Source organism: Pelecanus crispus, chromosome 4 (assembly GCF_030463565.1).
Source record: "Pelecanus crispus isolate bPelCri1 chromosome 4, bPelCri1.pri, whole genome shotgun sequence".
Lineage (NCBI taxonomy): Eukaryota > Metazoa > Chordata > Aves > Pelecaniformes > Pelecanidae > Pelecanus > Pelecanus crispus.
Genome location: NC_134646.1, coordinates 62294566 through 62311802, shown reverse-complemented (window position 1 = coordinate 62311802; position 17237 = coordinate 62294566). Strand labels below are relative to the sequence as shown.

The following is a 17237-nucleotide window of genomic DNA, read 5'->3' as shown; positions in this document are numbered from 1 at the left end:
ACCTTCAAGTTAAGTCTACCTCCCTGTGCTGCATAGATACTACAAAGCATAATCCTGCTCAGGGCATGAGCAAAGTTAATGTAAATTTTATTTATTTATTTATTTGGCTTTTAGTTCTCAGTCCCTTGCTTCTCTCAAGTTTCTGAAAAGAAAAAGCACAGAAGAACTCTTATCTCTTCCAGCTGATTGCTAGCACTCTCCACTAACTACCACACTATGTTTTGATTTCTTTGGTAATTGGAATAATAAATAAACAAACAACAAAAAACCAGCTTAAAGGTCTTCTACTCTATCTTCCTCAGTGTTTTAGTCTTCCCACAAGTACTTTCAGTGTCACTTAACTATAACAGGACAAGATTCTCCACTGTAAAGCTGAAGCAGAATTTTAGCGCCAGGTACAAATCAGGAAGTTAAATCACTGTAACACCATCATGCACTTTCACAGAACAGCCAACTTTAAACTGCTACAGATACAACTTTTTCTGATTTCTGATGAGAGCAATCTTGTGGTAAGTGAATAAATTCTTAATATTCTTTCCTCTAGTTTGTTCAAATAGAGGTTAAAGGTCAAAAATGTGTAAAATTCATACTTGAATTTCCCAAACTTCTAGTGGTTCTTATTAAAGCAACCTCCATAAGTTTGAACTTAAGCAAAATCAGAGAGGAATATGCTTTTAATATATTTTTTTAAAGACAAAACTCACCACACAGTAAATAGGCCTATATGACTTCAATGGACTAATGTAGAAATTAATGGTCTATGCTAGCTTTTCCTATGCATCTCTTATTGCTATGCATCACCTGCAATTTTATACCACAGTTTGGGAGGGAAAGAGTTTGTTTCTTGCAGTCTGTAAATACTGCAATATAGAAACAAATAAATACAGCTGTTTTGTAAGAACACTATAAAGATCATCACAATTTATATAATGAGTAACTAATTAATGTATTAGTAATCTCATGGTTCTGTTTTCAACCATACAGAGACACACATCCTCATGTTATAAATACATCACAAGTTACAGTCTGGGTTGAAGTTACTTAAATTTTCTTTCAAATTGAATTCATATTTGTAAGGAAACAAAAAACAAGTAACAGTTGTTAACAAGTCTACATTGTTAATATACATAACTTTGTGGGAATGTTCATAAAATGTATTTGAAGAATTTAAGCAAGACTGTCATTTAATTATCATGCAGATGATAGCATCAACATTTTGCCATTTTTGAACTAGACTTCTATATATGATGAAAAGACAGAGTACATGTTTTTTTCCATTTGTCTATTTCTTGAATTCTACCATTAATGCTTCCATAAAATATTAATCATCACTTCTTGCCTTAGCTGATCCAACTAGGACACAGTGCAATACTGGTCTACTGTTTACAGATATATTGTCAAGGATACATCGCTACTTGTTATTACTACCCTGGTTCACTTAAAGGCAATAAAATAATCTCTGATTAACATAAATCTTTTGCAGCCAAGCTCTAAACATTTTTTTCCTTACTACAATTGTTTGCCGATTATCAAATAACACAGGTCAACACAGGGCAAGTAATTAACAACTCCCTCAAATTTAATACTGAAAATGTACACATAACCTTTCCTGTATTGAACATTATTAAATACATTACCTAATGCAGAGATCCAGAATGGATAAAGTTCTTTAGTGAGAAGTGCATCATCTATTTGCGAAAGGAAACTTTTCAATACATCAGTTACATCTTCAAGCTGATGTTTTCCTGCTCTTAGTTTAACACTCCTTGCATCTTTTTTGAAGCTTTCCAGCAGTTCAGCCACATTGGAAGAATCACCATTCTTAAGGTAGATCTGCTTGCTACCTAAACCTAAGTTACAGAAATACAGGACAGAAAAATAAATCAATGTAAAATCGAGTATTCTTTTAATAATTCCAAATATTATTATATGAAAAGCATATCTGGCTGTCATACACATCATATTTCCTACTAAAATCTCTCTGGCCTTTTGCACATACTTACTTTGTTAGTCAAAACACTGCCAAGCCTGCTTACACCCAACCAGACCTCTTTGCAAAAATACACGTTGTAATATTAAGCAAGCCTGGGATCACAATTTCAGGAATACTTTACAGGCAATTCAAATCCCCAAACCTCTTCAGGACTTCCTAAAACAATAGTTTCAAAAGCCACAGTAAAGGAAAGAAGTTTTGATGACTGGTATGGTATTATGCATAAAACACGGCTGCTTTCATGAGCAAAACTCCCACTATTTTATTAACCTACTGATCAACTCAACTTAGGACTCAGTAAAGTATTATTGTATTCATCCAACCTGAAACATTTCACTCTTAAAAGCCTCAAGATTAGTACAAAGTATTCTTTTTTTCTGATTTTTCTCACGTTCAGGAAGACATCAGGCAGTCACTATTCTTGTATTTTACAACTAAAAAAACCCAAAGCTCAAAGCCAACTTAAAAGAAAATTCAATAGTCTTAAACAGAGTCAAGACTACCTTCAATTACTGCATATGAGAGTAGCCAATTTTTTTTTTGTTTTTTTTTAAAGAACTTGTGGAAGTTTGGCATAGATGTACAGTCCTGTTGTTTCTCTTTGTAGAGGTGTTTCCCACATTCCCCACATTTCTTGAAAGAGAACTGTATTTTTTACAAAACCCTGCTTTTCTTATGTACCTGTCAAATTAAGTACTCTGTCAAAACCTATGAAATCACATCTCATGTTCTTGCAATTCACCTTTCCTGTAATGCCCACAAGCACTACCATTTGATACTGCCTTTGTGTTGTTACTGTCAGGAACAGCTGTAGGACCTGATAGTGTCTGTCATCTGTAGACTACAACTAAAGACAGAACCTTTACTATGGTGACACAAAAACATGTATGCATACAAATAAATTCTTCAGCTTTCAAATGAGTATTTTAACACCCAGTAATGCTGACCCTGAAAAAACATATTTTTCAATAAAGATCTAATTTATTTAAAAGACATCAGGAAATTGAATTTAATGTAGAACACACACAAGCAATCGTTCTGAGTGGCGGACATAATAACCCTGCTTTAACAACATTTCAGTGCACGAACAGTGTAAACTGTACTTAGAATAATTCCTATAGCTAATGATTAAAAAATAATTTAGCAAAAACATTTTTTTCTTCTTGGTTTTAGGCAATACTTGTAACCCAGACACAACTGTTTACCATAATGCAGTGTTGCCGCATTCAAAAGTTATTTAGTTAAACTTCAATCACTGAAATATAAATTAGGCTTTCTCATACTGACAGAGGTTACAGACACATTTATCCTGAACAGATTTGTACAGTGTTGATATGTATGTGACATTTCAAAAGCAAACTGATGAATTTGCAGTAGTAAAAGGGACACAGACATCTTCTGTATATGATTTAATGCTACAGAAAGTTATGCTGGCAAGGTTTGCTTAAGCAAATGGTAACTGACTACATGTCCTTAGACTATTATGCTGAAAAAACAGCAGCCTTAAGACTGAACTTGGCTCCACAGTTAATATCAGTTTCCCAGAAGGTGTGCTGACCAGTCCAGCCCATAGCCTTTTCTGGTTCACAGAGCTTATTTTCAGGGCTGAGGTGTTCTGCACTGAGGCACTGGACCCCAAGGTGGAGCTACATCAGGCAAACAAGTCGATTTTTAAAATAGGAAGGTGTCTATAAAGGGCATCTACCAAGTTGTATTTCCCCAAACTGCCCATTCTCAGACAAGTGGCAGTGTACTTCACCATCACAAAGAGCGACAAGGCTAATGAGGGGTATGGTTTTACTTCAGGTAATATATAAACTCATTCAATAAGATCTGATAGTGTGGGGGCTAAGGTATTATACAAATGAACTTAGGTTGAGCAAAATCCACCATACTTACCATACTGTGTAACAAATGCTATACAGCTGTTCACTATAATAGGAACATCGTTTTTGCTGAGCTGCTGATCTTCTAATGCATTACCATCTGTACCTGCTGCTTTTTCAATTGCAGTATACCAGACCATGAAATCCAGCTTCGTATGTCCATGGATGTATAGTGTTCTGAAAAGTATAAAAATATTTTGAATGCAGAAAAGAACTAGAAAACTGATGTTATTGTACTACAGCAACATAGCAGATGTCTGGAAAAAAAACAAGAAATACTTGGAATAAGACATCAAGGCACCTTCCACATAAAGCTGTGGTGGTGGCCTATTGTTACAGCATTTTTTTTTTTCCAGCTACATTTGTGCTAGCAGTGTCACAATAAATGAAAGAAGATCCACAAACACTGTCACAGGCCTTTGAAAGGACCTGACCAACAGTTAAATACTTTTCTTCAGTCTTGCTCCTACACTGTGCATTCCTAAGCTCGAGTCACAGTTAAGCCGGAGAGATTTAGAGACGTCTTTCATTAATGGAAAAGGCTTGCTTTCTTTTCTGTTCCCCATGCCCCACACTTCTGTAGAGGACCTGAGACATATTGAACTTCCCTCCTTCACATGTATCAAAATGATCACCCTCAGGAAATCACAGAGTTAAGGAACATGTATGAAAAACCTAAGAGTTGAGGTGGAATAGGTTAATGCAACTCTTTCATTACCTGTCTATCCCAAAGCATGGCCCTGTTCTGATTTGATTATTTAAACATGCTACAATAATCTCCTCTGTTTAGCCTTGGCAGGCTAGTTTCTAAAAGAATTTGGAAACTGAAAAGTTTAATGGTATATGTCCACCGATATGCATGTATGTAATAAACAACTGGTTTAAGTGTTAAAACAGCAAGCAAACTTTTCTACATAAATACTCTTCGTCTTCCACTAAAGAAATGTAAGGGATTCATTTTATTTAATGACAATCGCATTGCTAATTAGGAAAAGTTAGAATGTTCTACTGAACTTCTGTGAAAATACTTTCATCAAAATATAAACAAACATTCATTTTTATTATTCTATTTAGAAGAAAAAGCAAAAGCATTTTATATAATGCTGGAATATTTAATTTTGATTTTTTTTTTATTAGCATCTTTCAATTTTGCTTTTATAAACATTTCCACTCTATCATCCCTATCTCAATAGGAAGTGAGGATGCAGTCAATGTATGTACACAGACCCAGGGTCTGAAGTATTCCCAGGATCCACCATACAGACTTAGCCATTCAGCAGCAGAGTAGGAGACACTAAAATATTTCACCTGACTGAAGCCCCTTTTTAAAAACTCTGTACTTCATGACTTCGAAATTCATATTAACCACCACACATATCTGGCTTGTTGAAACACTCAGCCTCTCTCTTCCATTAAGAAAAAAAGAAAAAACAGCAATTTGCATAAAGCTCTCAAATTTTTACAGCAAAACAAGTGTGCCTAATTCAATAGTTCCAAACATTTTCTGAAGACCTGTCAGAACAGATAAACTACATGGGTGGTTCTCAACCAATGGCTTCCAAACAACACATCACCCTGACATCCTCCAGTATTGCTGGAGAGGAAATGAGAAAGTTTGAGTGGAAAAGAGTCTGACAGTGCATGTTCCACTATTCCTTTAGTACTATTATTCACAGATGAGCAGAGGTTAGGATTATGATTTATAAAAGATTTGTGTTGCTTCCCAACATAAGAGATGCACACATATATGCATATTACTGTCGTTTTATTTTCCCTGCAGAACAGCAGGATTCACATTACAGTATATTGCAAAAGGATAAATGGAATTCTCAACAGATTATTTTTTGTTATCTAAAGAATCATGATATGTACAGGAAGCAGCATAGTGTAAAGTGAAAATATTATTACTTCTAAACAAGAAAAGGGCAACTCTGCTGCATATCAATGAACTGGTACCAGAGGAGGAGAGAGGAAATATAGTAGTGTATTGAACTCCAAAGGTAATTTAAACTTATCTGTGTTTTTTTTCACAGGTATATGAAAGTCTAAGTCATGTGCCTATCAATCAACTGTCGTGATACACAAATTACCTAAACTGTGTGAAAAAGACCATCTTGTATTCTATGGCCCTTCCCATCTTCCCCTCAATGCATCACATTAGAAAAAAAAGGTATCAGTACTAACAAGAAATTATGCTCTCACTGTTTTCTAAAATTTGAAAAGCTGTTGAGTTAAATTCAAATTACAGAGGAAGAGGTTACTTAGTAATTAATACAGAAAATGGGGTATCTCTTTAAGTAGCAGTCCTATAGCACCAGCACAGTCATGAAAGGGAAGCTGCTGGTAAAAAATATAAATGTGAAAAATCTTGCTGCTATTGTGGAACTCAGATTGTTCATGGAAGTCAACTAATTATTTTCCAAAATATTATTAACTTTGCCCAGTCAAAAGTCTCCAGAGCGGTCACCTAAGAAAGTCAGATAAGTCCGAGAAGTCATTTCAGCATTTACTACAACACCATAAAAGAGAAGAAGGGAGAAAATGAAATGAAACCAGTACCAGACACAGTTCAGAATTCAGTCAATTTACTGTGGAAGTAGATTAGAAAGCTCATCTCAAGCTGTGGTGTTTTTGGCAGAGAGAGCACACCTAGGATACATTTAAATCAGAAAAACACACAACAATGTACAAATAAGAAGTTTAAGCATTCCTTCTAATTTTAACACTTTCAGCCAAACTTAACATTTCTTTTTTCCTACTTGGAAACCATTTGTTGATCTCCATGAACCTGAAAGGTGGCATGAAAAGGAAAGGGGAAACAGTTACCAGCAGAGAAGCAGAGCTTTCCTCAAAGCACAGCAGAAGTGTTCTACAGAACTTCATGAAGAGACAGCTTTGCAAATCTAGCTTCTGCTTTTCATATCAATGTCATCATCTCTTCCACACAGTTTTCAGAGACAGTAGCAACAACAAATACATGTATTTCTCACTGAACTAATTGCTATTATCAAAATATAAAGTTATATTAAATGCAAGGCTTAAGGCTAAGCATATAAACACAGGCTGAAGTGTACCGATGTACAATGTACCCCAAAACTGCAACCTGATATCAAGAATACTTCTAAGCTTATAGAAGTAATCATGTTTGAAAGAATTTTTACTGCAATGTTTACAAAGATCTACCTATCATGCAGACTAACAACTACTTTGCACAGACTCTGAAACAAAACATATTCCTACAATATAAATTCAGTGCCTTCTACAGTATGTGTATGTATGCGCTACCTCTTGCGGTCCAAAAAGTTGATAGAGAGTGCACATTTCATAACAAATAGTTAGCAATAGTGACTACATGGTGAATTATGGCAGAGTTTTTGCTCTGTTAAGTGTGAAGCACACACAGTCCATACCCAAGAAATTAACAATTTAAGTACTCAAACAAGAAGGCCCATCAATGCAGATTTATGCCTTAGTGAATTGAGGCAACTGAATTGAGGCAAATGACGGCAGCAGTCCAAGATCACCTAGTCTCAACATCAAGAAAGCTGTTAGCTTTTAAACTTTGTTGTGGACTACCATCACATCCTGCTGCACCAGCAGTCAGACAAACAACATACGTGAACACAGTGCAAAGGCTTATCTTTAATCTATCTTGCAAAGTCCACTAGCTTTAGCTATGTCTGTATGCTTTGTTGCACAACTCTGCATTGGGAAAGCAGTGATACTAAGTGCTTCTGGGTAAGGGCTGTGGGGAGGAAGGGTGAGAAACAGACATCAGCACAACTCAATGCCCTCTGGCAATTTTCAAGTGATTCTAATAATCTACATGTCTGAAAACAGAGGTACTAAGAAGGTATGCATTGCTATGAAATCATATAGGAATACTCAAATTGCAACTAAAGCATGGAAATTCCACTAATAATTACAGATATATAACAAAGGTCAGCAAAACTTCAACAGATATTAAATATCTTCCATCCAGCACATCATACTGGAAGCACAAGTCCTTTCACTTACCTGAGTCGTATGTGTGATTATTTCTGGATTCTACAATTTTGTGCTCATAACTGCATTTTACAAGAAATCTTACTGTTATCAAAGGGTTAAGAAGAAAGCATTGTAATTAATGAACCATCAGCATAAAGAAATTGCGCCAGTATGTAAGGAAGGTTTATTATCTATAATAAGAAAGAGCTAACTACAATAGACGTGTAATGGGGAAAAAAAAAAAAGCACCATCTGGATTACATTATGGTCTGAAAACATTCACTGACACCTGAGAAAGAGCTTAAATGATTACAGAAAGAAAAAAAAAAAAAAAAAAGAAACATTTGAAACTGAATTGTCTACATAACTGTTTTTCCATAAAGTGTGGCATCAGAGATTTTGTATTAAATTTTATACATAGAAGATATATTTAACAATTACTGTATACAGTTGTTTTCAGACACCTTTATTCTCTTCAGTGTACTGATCCCTCTGTTGAACTACACAGGAGTAACTTCTTCACCTATCTACTGTGGAATTTCTGTTTGAATGGCAACAAGAGATTGAATATCACCAGTCACTTTGGGAATTTTACAAATAGAGAGGAGAGATCAAGAGGAAAAAAAACCCAAACTGAATATGGAGCAAACCAGAGGACATCTCTGTGTGACAGAGGGAAGTGTCAGACACAGAAATCTGTAAAATGGTTTGCCACTTCTACCAAGTCTAGAAGCATTTTAACTATGAAAGCAGAACATAAGAAGAGGCAAATGACAATCTGATTACGGCAAAAGAAAACAGTGTTGTGAGAAGTCAGAATTTCCAGCTGGGTTGGAGATCATTCTAACAGGTTGGACAATATATTCCAGAGATCAGAGTGCAATAAAATTTCAATAGGTGCTACAAATGGTGTTCCTCTCTAATGTACTTAAGATACCCAAAGCAAAGATACCCAAAGACAAAAATGAAACATCTTTGAGACTGGGGGGGAGGGGGGGGGGCGGGCATCTAGAATTAGGAAAGGTCTAGGATTATTGTGAAAATTTAGGAAGTAGACTGAGCTTCAAAAACAACAACAACAACAATCTTCAAAAGAGAAACAGTCTTGGTGCTTTGAAAATGTTTTAGCCTGATGCAGCCTCTCATGATATGCTATTGCTTTGCAATGCACAACAGTTTGTATGATTACCACCTCATATTTCTGAGCTGGTAGTCTTCTTTCACTGAACATGTCAGAGAATAAATGAACAGCAAGTGCTAAGCAGAAAACAGGGCAGAGGAAGAAGAAAAGGGGGGAGGGGGCAGGAGTGGATTGTATTCATACCTAAGACACTTCAGAAAAATCTCACATGTCTTTTGGTAGTATTCTCTCCGAATTCTTGTATTTTATACAAGCTGGAAAGCATTATGCACCTTGCAGCCCAAAATCAGTTGTAAATTCCTCTGAGTACTTATGGATTAGATGAACATTCAATTTGTGTACCCCATGAATTTAACATACACATAAATTTACAAAGTATTTTTTAAAAGTCCAGAATTTATAGATTTATTATAATTATTTCAGCAGTAAGACTTGAAGTTTTTATAGTTCTGAAACTGTTTTCTTGCATATGCAATCACTCTTAAGTGAGAAGTCTGTTTGTAACAACTTAAGTCATCCTTTTGCCTACAGTAGCCAATGGAAAAAGTGTCAAAGAAAAACATATCTTATACGTGTAACGTATGATCTTCCCTAATTAATCAACCCAATGACTGACACTTGAAAAAAAAAGGCATAAGTATTTGTAAGTAATGGGAAGTTAGTTTGAGGTCAGTAACAAAGCCATCAGGAAGAGTATGAGCTTCAGAAAGAAAATACTCAAGGTATTTTCATCATTTCTTCTGATAAAATTTAGCAAGAAGTTGCAAGACATGGACCACATTTATTTCTTTATGCAGAAAAGGGTGGTGTTTTGTTTTGATTTTGGCTTTTTTTGTGGTTTTTTTCTTTTCCCCTCCAAATTTTTCTTAATTCTTGAAAAATCTTACTCATTTTGTTTCATTCTTGACATACTGTTTTGGGGGATTTTATCATTTATCCTGTGTTTAAGTGACTAACAAATGAACGTGAAACTTGTCAATAGAACAGTAAGATAGAGTCTCTTCCAAGTGATCAATCTATGCCAAACTTGGCATTAGACAAGCACTGCTATAAAATAACAGACAAAATAGGAAAACCTAGAAACTATGATCTATCATTTAGTTGATGCTGATGACTTCTCAAAGGTATTAATTAATTTATCTAGGGTTTGTAGGGGCAGAAGGAGGATTGCTGGGTTTTTTCCCATTTACAATAACTGAGTCTAAAACAGAGGTGATTTTATATTTAATCATTTTCCCCACACTCACATTAAATTTCTTATCACTGCAAGATGCAATATCATGCAACTGTGCTGAACACCTGGATAGTTTTGGAGTAATATCCTAAGCAAGAATTGCTATGCCAAAGCTTATATACCCATATGGCTTTTAATGGTTAAGATAATGCGAACGCTATGCAATTGAATGCTTTATAGCAGACTTCAGTGAAGAAAATTTAAACATATTCATAGCCACCATAAATCAGCTGGTGCCCCTGTTGAAATTATTTTCAAATAGTTCAGAATTTCCATTAAACTATTAAAGCAGTTCAGGGAAAACCTACCCTCACTTGCGAGAAATATAACGAAAGAAATAATAAAAGCTGACTTGGAGCTAGGAGTTTTGCTCAGCACCAGTATCTATGAAATTAGATGCACAGTTTGTATTTATCTCTTGGACTGCACATCGAATAGGATACCTCTGGTTCCCTGGTTGGTCTATGCAGCTTACTTTTAATGCTGAATCTTTCAATATGCTTGTTTGAAAAAAACCCAACAGGAAAAAGTGTTTGGTTTTGATCTGCATCACCTTAAGGAACTCTGTAACCGAAACACTATCTTAGGAAGAGTTAAAATTCAGAACACGTAAATTACAGTGAGTTCTCCAACAAGTTTCTCCAACTCTGAATAGATGTCAAAGGTATCTGTGGGATTTTTTTGTTGTTGTTGTTTCCCCAACAAAGAGAAAACCAATCTTCTTTTATTAACCTATTATTGGCTGTTCAGAAGATTGTGTAAACACTGCACCACTTCTTACACAGACACTTGCCCAATAATCTATCTTTGAGATAAAAAAAATCCCCAACCTGTTACAAAATAAGAATTATTTTCAATAATTTTACTTTAATCTTTATATATTTTCCCATGTATGAGGCAGAAATATCCTATCTCACTTCAAGTTTCAACTTCCCATATCACTATACTTAACAGACTCATCTCAGCAGAAGGTCACCTACCTGGAAGCAGACATGGATCATGTTTGCTTCACAAGTATGTTTTTCTCTAGCCCACATGTTGCTAACTGAGATCAGACATTACAATAAGACTAACCAGGGACTCATACATAACCTCTCAATCCTGACCTACACAGATTGAGACACAGAATTCTGGGACATAAGAGTGATAAAAAAAAAGTGAGAAGTAAGTGGTAAATGCTCCAAAGAGGTACTCTTTCTTTACAGGGTAAAAGAAGTTAGGTCTTTTTGAAGAAACGGTTATTGGCAGACTAATCTGACTGGGAATAGTTTTCTCAGTGGGAAAACTGCTTCTAATTAAGCAGCACTTGTTAGCATTTCCTGACACAGACATAAAACGTAATTAATACACAAAGACTTTCCCTCCTTTAAAAAGTCTGCAAATTTACTCTCTCTCTAGCAACGGCAAGTGAAAAAGCTCCATGACTGATCAGCAAGAATTCGAAGACATCAATATAAAAGCAGATCAAAGCTTTATTCAGATGGGAACCTTACCTTCCTTTTTCAACAAGCAGCAGGACATCTATTTTCTCTCCATTTTGCATCACACTGCTGATTGCTGAAAACAAAATACATACACATTCATATGATCTACACAGACACATATATATAGACAAACACATACATGCACATATAGACATGTTTTTTCAAAATGATCTTCAGTGAGAAAAGGAGCATGGAATTCTTAAACACTTCCAATATAGAATGCTGCTGATAATAGAAACAAAACTCCACAAAATACCACAATACACCCACATTTACAAGAAAAATTAATACAGAAAATTATAAAGAACTGTTAAACAGGTACTTTTTAATGTGAAAACATGCTACAGTGTTTTATTATATTAAACTTGTAAATACAAGTTTTAGAAAACACAGTAATTCAGAAGTAAGCTGGATTTTTTAATTAATTAATTTAACTTGCACTCTAATGGCTGCAATTATTTACAATAACATAACATGAGTTATATGTTATACTGTGAGGATCGCTGCCACCCTTCTTTATGTTGGCTTATGCTATTCCTGCTAAAAAAAGCACCCTGCAAAACACCTATGTTACACATAATACAGAAAATACATCTGGATAGTTTCCAATAACAGTGCTTATAAAACTATACTGTGCACTATACTAAAAATGGTAAATTAAATGTAACCTGTTTACTAATTCAGAATTGTGAAAACTTAATTCTTTCAAAGTTTAGGTCTTCTATATAATCCACATCTTATTTCAACTAATCCCCAGAGACAGTAAATTCCTGAATATCAATGAAGCTCAACAAACATATTCTGATGCATGTTATATGATGGGTTTGTATCACACATACACCTGGCTTCACTGACATTTACTGAGTCAAATATTAAGAAGGTAAGGGTATTTCCAGTGTATTTCCACTGATGATTCATTATTTGACAAGTTTCAGTTACAGTTCAGTCTTAATAGTGGAGCAGATTTATTTTGGGGAATCAAAGAAATCAAAGAAAAGATAGGAGTATGGATGTATAATATTCCCAAGAAATACAACTCTGTTATACAACTAATATTTAAAAGTCAAAACCCAAGCAAAACCAATTTTCAACTGAAAGCTAAATATGTGTTTCATTTCTATACTCGAGATACACACAGATTTTTGGATGCTTATATGATTAGGGTAGGAGCAATTGCAGTTGCATTATCAAAACTAATATCAGACACAGTTCTCCTACTGCCTAACCTTTTAATTCTGCATCAAGATCAAAAAATATTCACAAGTTGAAAGACAGCTAGAGGCTTAAAAATATTCCTGATTAAAAACCACCTTCACGGTGTTATTCACAGTAAATGTAAGGTGGCAGTAAATAAACAGTAGAAAGCCCAATGGCATTTAGGCAAGTTCCTGCAAAACAATCCATAATCTGACAGCATTTACAAAGAGGATCATCAATAAAGAGCTAAATTATCTTCTCTGTGTTACTTTAATATAAAATCTCAAATTATTTTTATTTTCTTACATAACATATTGCCTTGTTCAATATAAAAACAAGTAGGGCATATATGCTTAAAGAGGATTCAGAGCATAATTACAGACAATGATATAAAGTCGGTTATAGAAGACCATTTGTATAAATATTCTTATCTTTCCATGTCATGATATCGAACAAAGAATATTTTAGTATCAGAAAAAAAGTCTATTAGTCTGTGAAATAGTTCTCCAAGACAATTATAATTTTTCCAGTACATTTGAGTATTTTAAAACTAGGCCTGTCAATCACAAGAACATGTTCTGCAGTGAGTATTTCTGCCCTGTCAAAAATATGCGACAATAATCCCAAAAGGTCATATATTATTATTCAATTCTGTACTCTTGTAAGAAAGATACTGCTGCAACTGGAACAAAAATTGTCTTCATTCATTATGAAGCTGTGAAAAATCTCTCTAGCGTGTACCACTAAGTAGGGAAAAAAATCCAAGAGACAGAACTTTACCAACTCCATATTTAGAAGAGAGTCAGGAGAGCATCTGGCTTATGCAAAGGAATAGTTACTGAGCTCCCTAACGTTTATGACTTTAAAATGTAACAAAAATGTCCTTAACAGTGAATTAATTCTGTAGAGTATTTCCTGAATTCTAGATATTAAGCAAAATTCTTACTTAGTTCTTGCAACCTCCTTAGATATATGGAATCTCCTTCAGCATTCTCCATTTCACGACAAAAATAAAGGCTCGACTTCTCTATAGCAAACCAGCCTTTTCTCCACTGATCCAGGTTATGGCAATCTTTGTAGTACAGCTGGCCAATCAGGTCACAGTCTCTCTCTAATAAGCATTCAGCCACAGGGGAAACAAAATGCTACCAAAGAAAATGGGGTGAGTCAGATGAAGAAAAAAAACCCCCAAACCCTCTTCCCCTAAAAAAAACCCAAACCAAGACATTGCAAATCTGTAATCTTGTAAAAAGTAAAAAAACTTTCAGATTTATCATTCATCAGTCCATATATACACTAAATTTAAGTTATAAAATCAAGTATATTTTTTCAATTCATACTCTACAATTTAAACATTTTCGCTTTTTAAACTGCAATTGATTTAATTAGTAGTATGACCCAGCATTTGGTACTGTATAAAATATGGTACTGCTTTATGAACTCTGTTTCAGCAAATAAAACAATAGAATTGCAACCATAAAAAATTAGCTGAAATAAATTCATATAGTATATATATAGAGCATACTAGAGCACCTTTAATATATTCTTAAGGTCGGCATTAAAATGTTGCTTCAATTCCTTTTCCATTTTATTATATTATCTTGTTTCATACATTAAATCACAGAAGTTATTTCTTCCTGCTGCACAAGAAACCTTTACACGAGATAGATCAGTATTCATCAAGAATGGCTTCTCGGAGGATTTTAAGCTAACAATGCCACTTTCTTCTTTGTGCAAAGGCTCCTGGCCTAACTGGAAAAGATAATTATCAGTATTACCTTAGCTATTGCCCAAGTCCATTTTCTTTGTGAATATGCAGTTTCAGCTCCAAACAGAAAAACACGTTCTGACATTAAGTAGATTTCAAAGGTAAAGACGTCCCTAAAGCAAGCAAGAGGAAACAGGCAGCTGCACTTAGTCTTCATAACAGTAGACACACAAGAGTCCCGTTTCTCCCTCTGTTTTTTCATTATTTCATACCTATGGAATGGAATCCATTTGCATTTCTCCTCCGATCTTCCAAGTACAACCCAGCTAATAACAAATTATTTTATAACACAACATGATCAAAGTGCTTTTCAGGTCAATAATACCTGTTTAGAGGCTACTGCATAATAGTTTTTTCAGTAATTCTGAAATTAATAAAAGTGTTTACATATAGTCATTAAAATTGACAGGGAATTTTTTGCTTTTGCAAGTTCATGTGATTTCAGCAAGCATATTTTTGCGATGCGTTCAAAACATTTTGTTTAGGTTTAATATAAGCAGACCAGCTCATTCAGTGGGAAGACGTAAACAAGTTACCACAGAATCATAGAAATAATGGTTCAAAGGGACTTCTAGATGTCACTTGGTCTAATCTGCTCAAAGCAGGACTATCACTAACTATAGATCAAAACAGCAACGAAAAGCCTTGAAAACCTTCGAGGATGGAGACTACTACTTCTCTCAGCAACCTGTTCCTGTTCTCCACCAGCCTTCTAACGAAGAGGCTTTTCCTATCATCCAGCCTGAATCTCCTAGGGTAAAACGTGTGGCCACTGCCACTCCTTGTATCACCTGCCACCACCAAGAAGGGTTTGGTTCTGTTGTGTTTATGACTACCCTTTGAAGTTGCTGTAGCTCGAGAAGTTCTTAGAAGTTTTTTTGGGGCATTTCGTGGTTTTTTCCTTTTTAAAAAGTATATCATTATTTAAACAGACAGACCCTGTTTTTCTATTTTTAACTGACAAATAATAAGGAGAAGTAAAAGAAGAAGTAAGAGAAAGAAGAAAAAGCAAACCAGTTGAAATTGGGGTGGAAATTGGAAAGTATATATCTTGTTGGACTTAGGGTCAGCCTTTAACTTATAAATTATGGTTCATCAATTTATCATATTATTTCATCTGCTACCTCTCCCTAGAATCCAAATAGATGGAGCAGACTTTTTCCTTTTAATACTGGAGTTGAGATTTGTCTAGATCTGAAGAATTGAACATAAGTCAGTTCTCTCATTTTCAATAACCACTTTGAAAATTAAGTGTAAACACTTAATTCTGACTAATAGAATAGACATTTTAAGGACCAATTGTTTCACTACAAGAAATATCAAATTTAGGGAAGTTTCTCATGAAACTACCCAGTTGCAGGTAAAGCACAGCAGGAGGTTAGTCATTCCCTAAAAGTGAAGTATTCGGCCAACATGTTTTTAATTTAGGTATTATCCTGAAGTGGAACCATTTTGAGATGTAAAAAGTGATAGGTTAGATTCAATGACAAAAGAAGAAAGTAGTATTTTGCTTTTTTCTGGATACCACGAAGTTATGCTACTGCAGAATACTGAAGGCCATGTCCACCGTATTTTATAGCATGTTGAGGCATCACCATGTTTCAGGATTTCTCCTCTCTGCACACCCTTTATCTTTGTAGTAGCTAAAGTCCTTTCTTCCCGTTGTCTTTTCCAGAAGCTTACCGAATAGACTCCATTTTATTTGCAGACACTTTTTCTTTGTAACTACAAGAATTACAGGATTATGCTGTAGAAAGATCTTGTTATTTTACACACACACACATATAAAGAAATTTAAAAGGAAGTGTTATGGAGTTTGCTACACAGATCCAAACTATCATTTAAACAAAAATGTTGCCCTAAAGAAATCAAGTATCACTGGGATGCAACTCGGATTTAGGTGAATTTCCACATGATGTTTTTAATGTACAAATGGGATGTGAGAGAGTTATTAAAGAAAAACAAGACCACAAAACCAGTTATCTTCAAACTAACACAATGTTCAACAGTTAGGTGGTTGTCCTCAACTGCAGAACAAAGAATGGATTTCAAAGACTGACAGATCTGTGACCAAAACGAAAAGCATTGTGGAGAACCCTAATCTGCCGCATTATTAATCAGGAAGAAACAAAGCAAGAGTTTTGGCTTGAGGCAGAGGTCAATCCCAGAAAGCAAAATGAGTATTAATTGTTCAATTTATCATTACGTAACCTTTTAAGCATTGAGAATATGCATTACAGTTTTAATAAGAAACAGATGTATCTAATTTATGCTGCCCTTTTAAATTACCCTAGCATTTTCATTGTATCGCCATTAAAAAAACCAACAACTACAAAAAAAAAAAGCCCCCAAAAAACAAACCAAAACCCAAAACAACATCCCCAAATACCACTTAGCAGTTATTTCTTGAAGTCAACATAAAACAATTCAGCTCTTTTTTCTAAATTGCATGTTCAAAATTCAGGAAAAAATGAACCTCTCTGAAAACCCAGAATAAAATCGTTGAAATACCTGAGTTTGTTTATTGAAATATTAATCTGGGAACCT

General features: G+C 34.8%; 1 protein-coding gene across 1 annotated transcript in view; it reads right to left on the bottom strand.

The window, feature by feature from the left end:
- ARAP2 (ArfGAP with RhoGAP domain, ankyrin repeat and PH domain 2) overlaps window positions 1-17237 on the bottom strand; it is a 123884-nt gene that overhangs the window by 44812 nt on the left and 61835 nt on the right. The window contains 5 exon segments of the mRNA XM_075709047.1: window positions 1638-1850; window positions 3893-4056; window positions 11735-11798; window positions 13869-14067; window positions 14701-14803. Of these exon segments, the coding sequence (XP_075565162.1) occupies window positions 1638-1850; window positions 3893-4056; window positions 11735-11798; window positions 13869-14067; window positions 14701-14803 (743 nt within the window).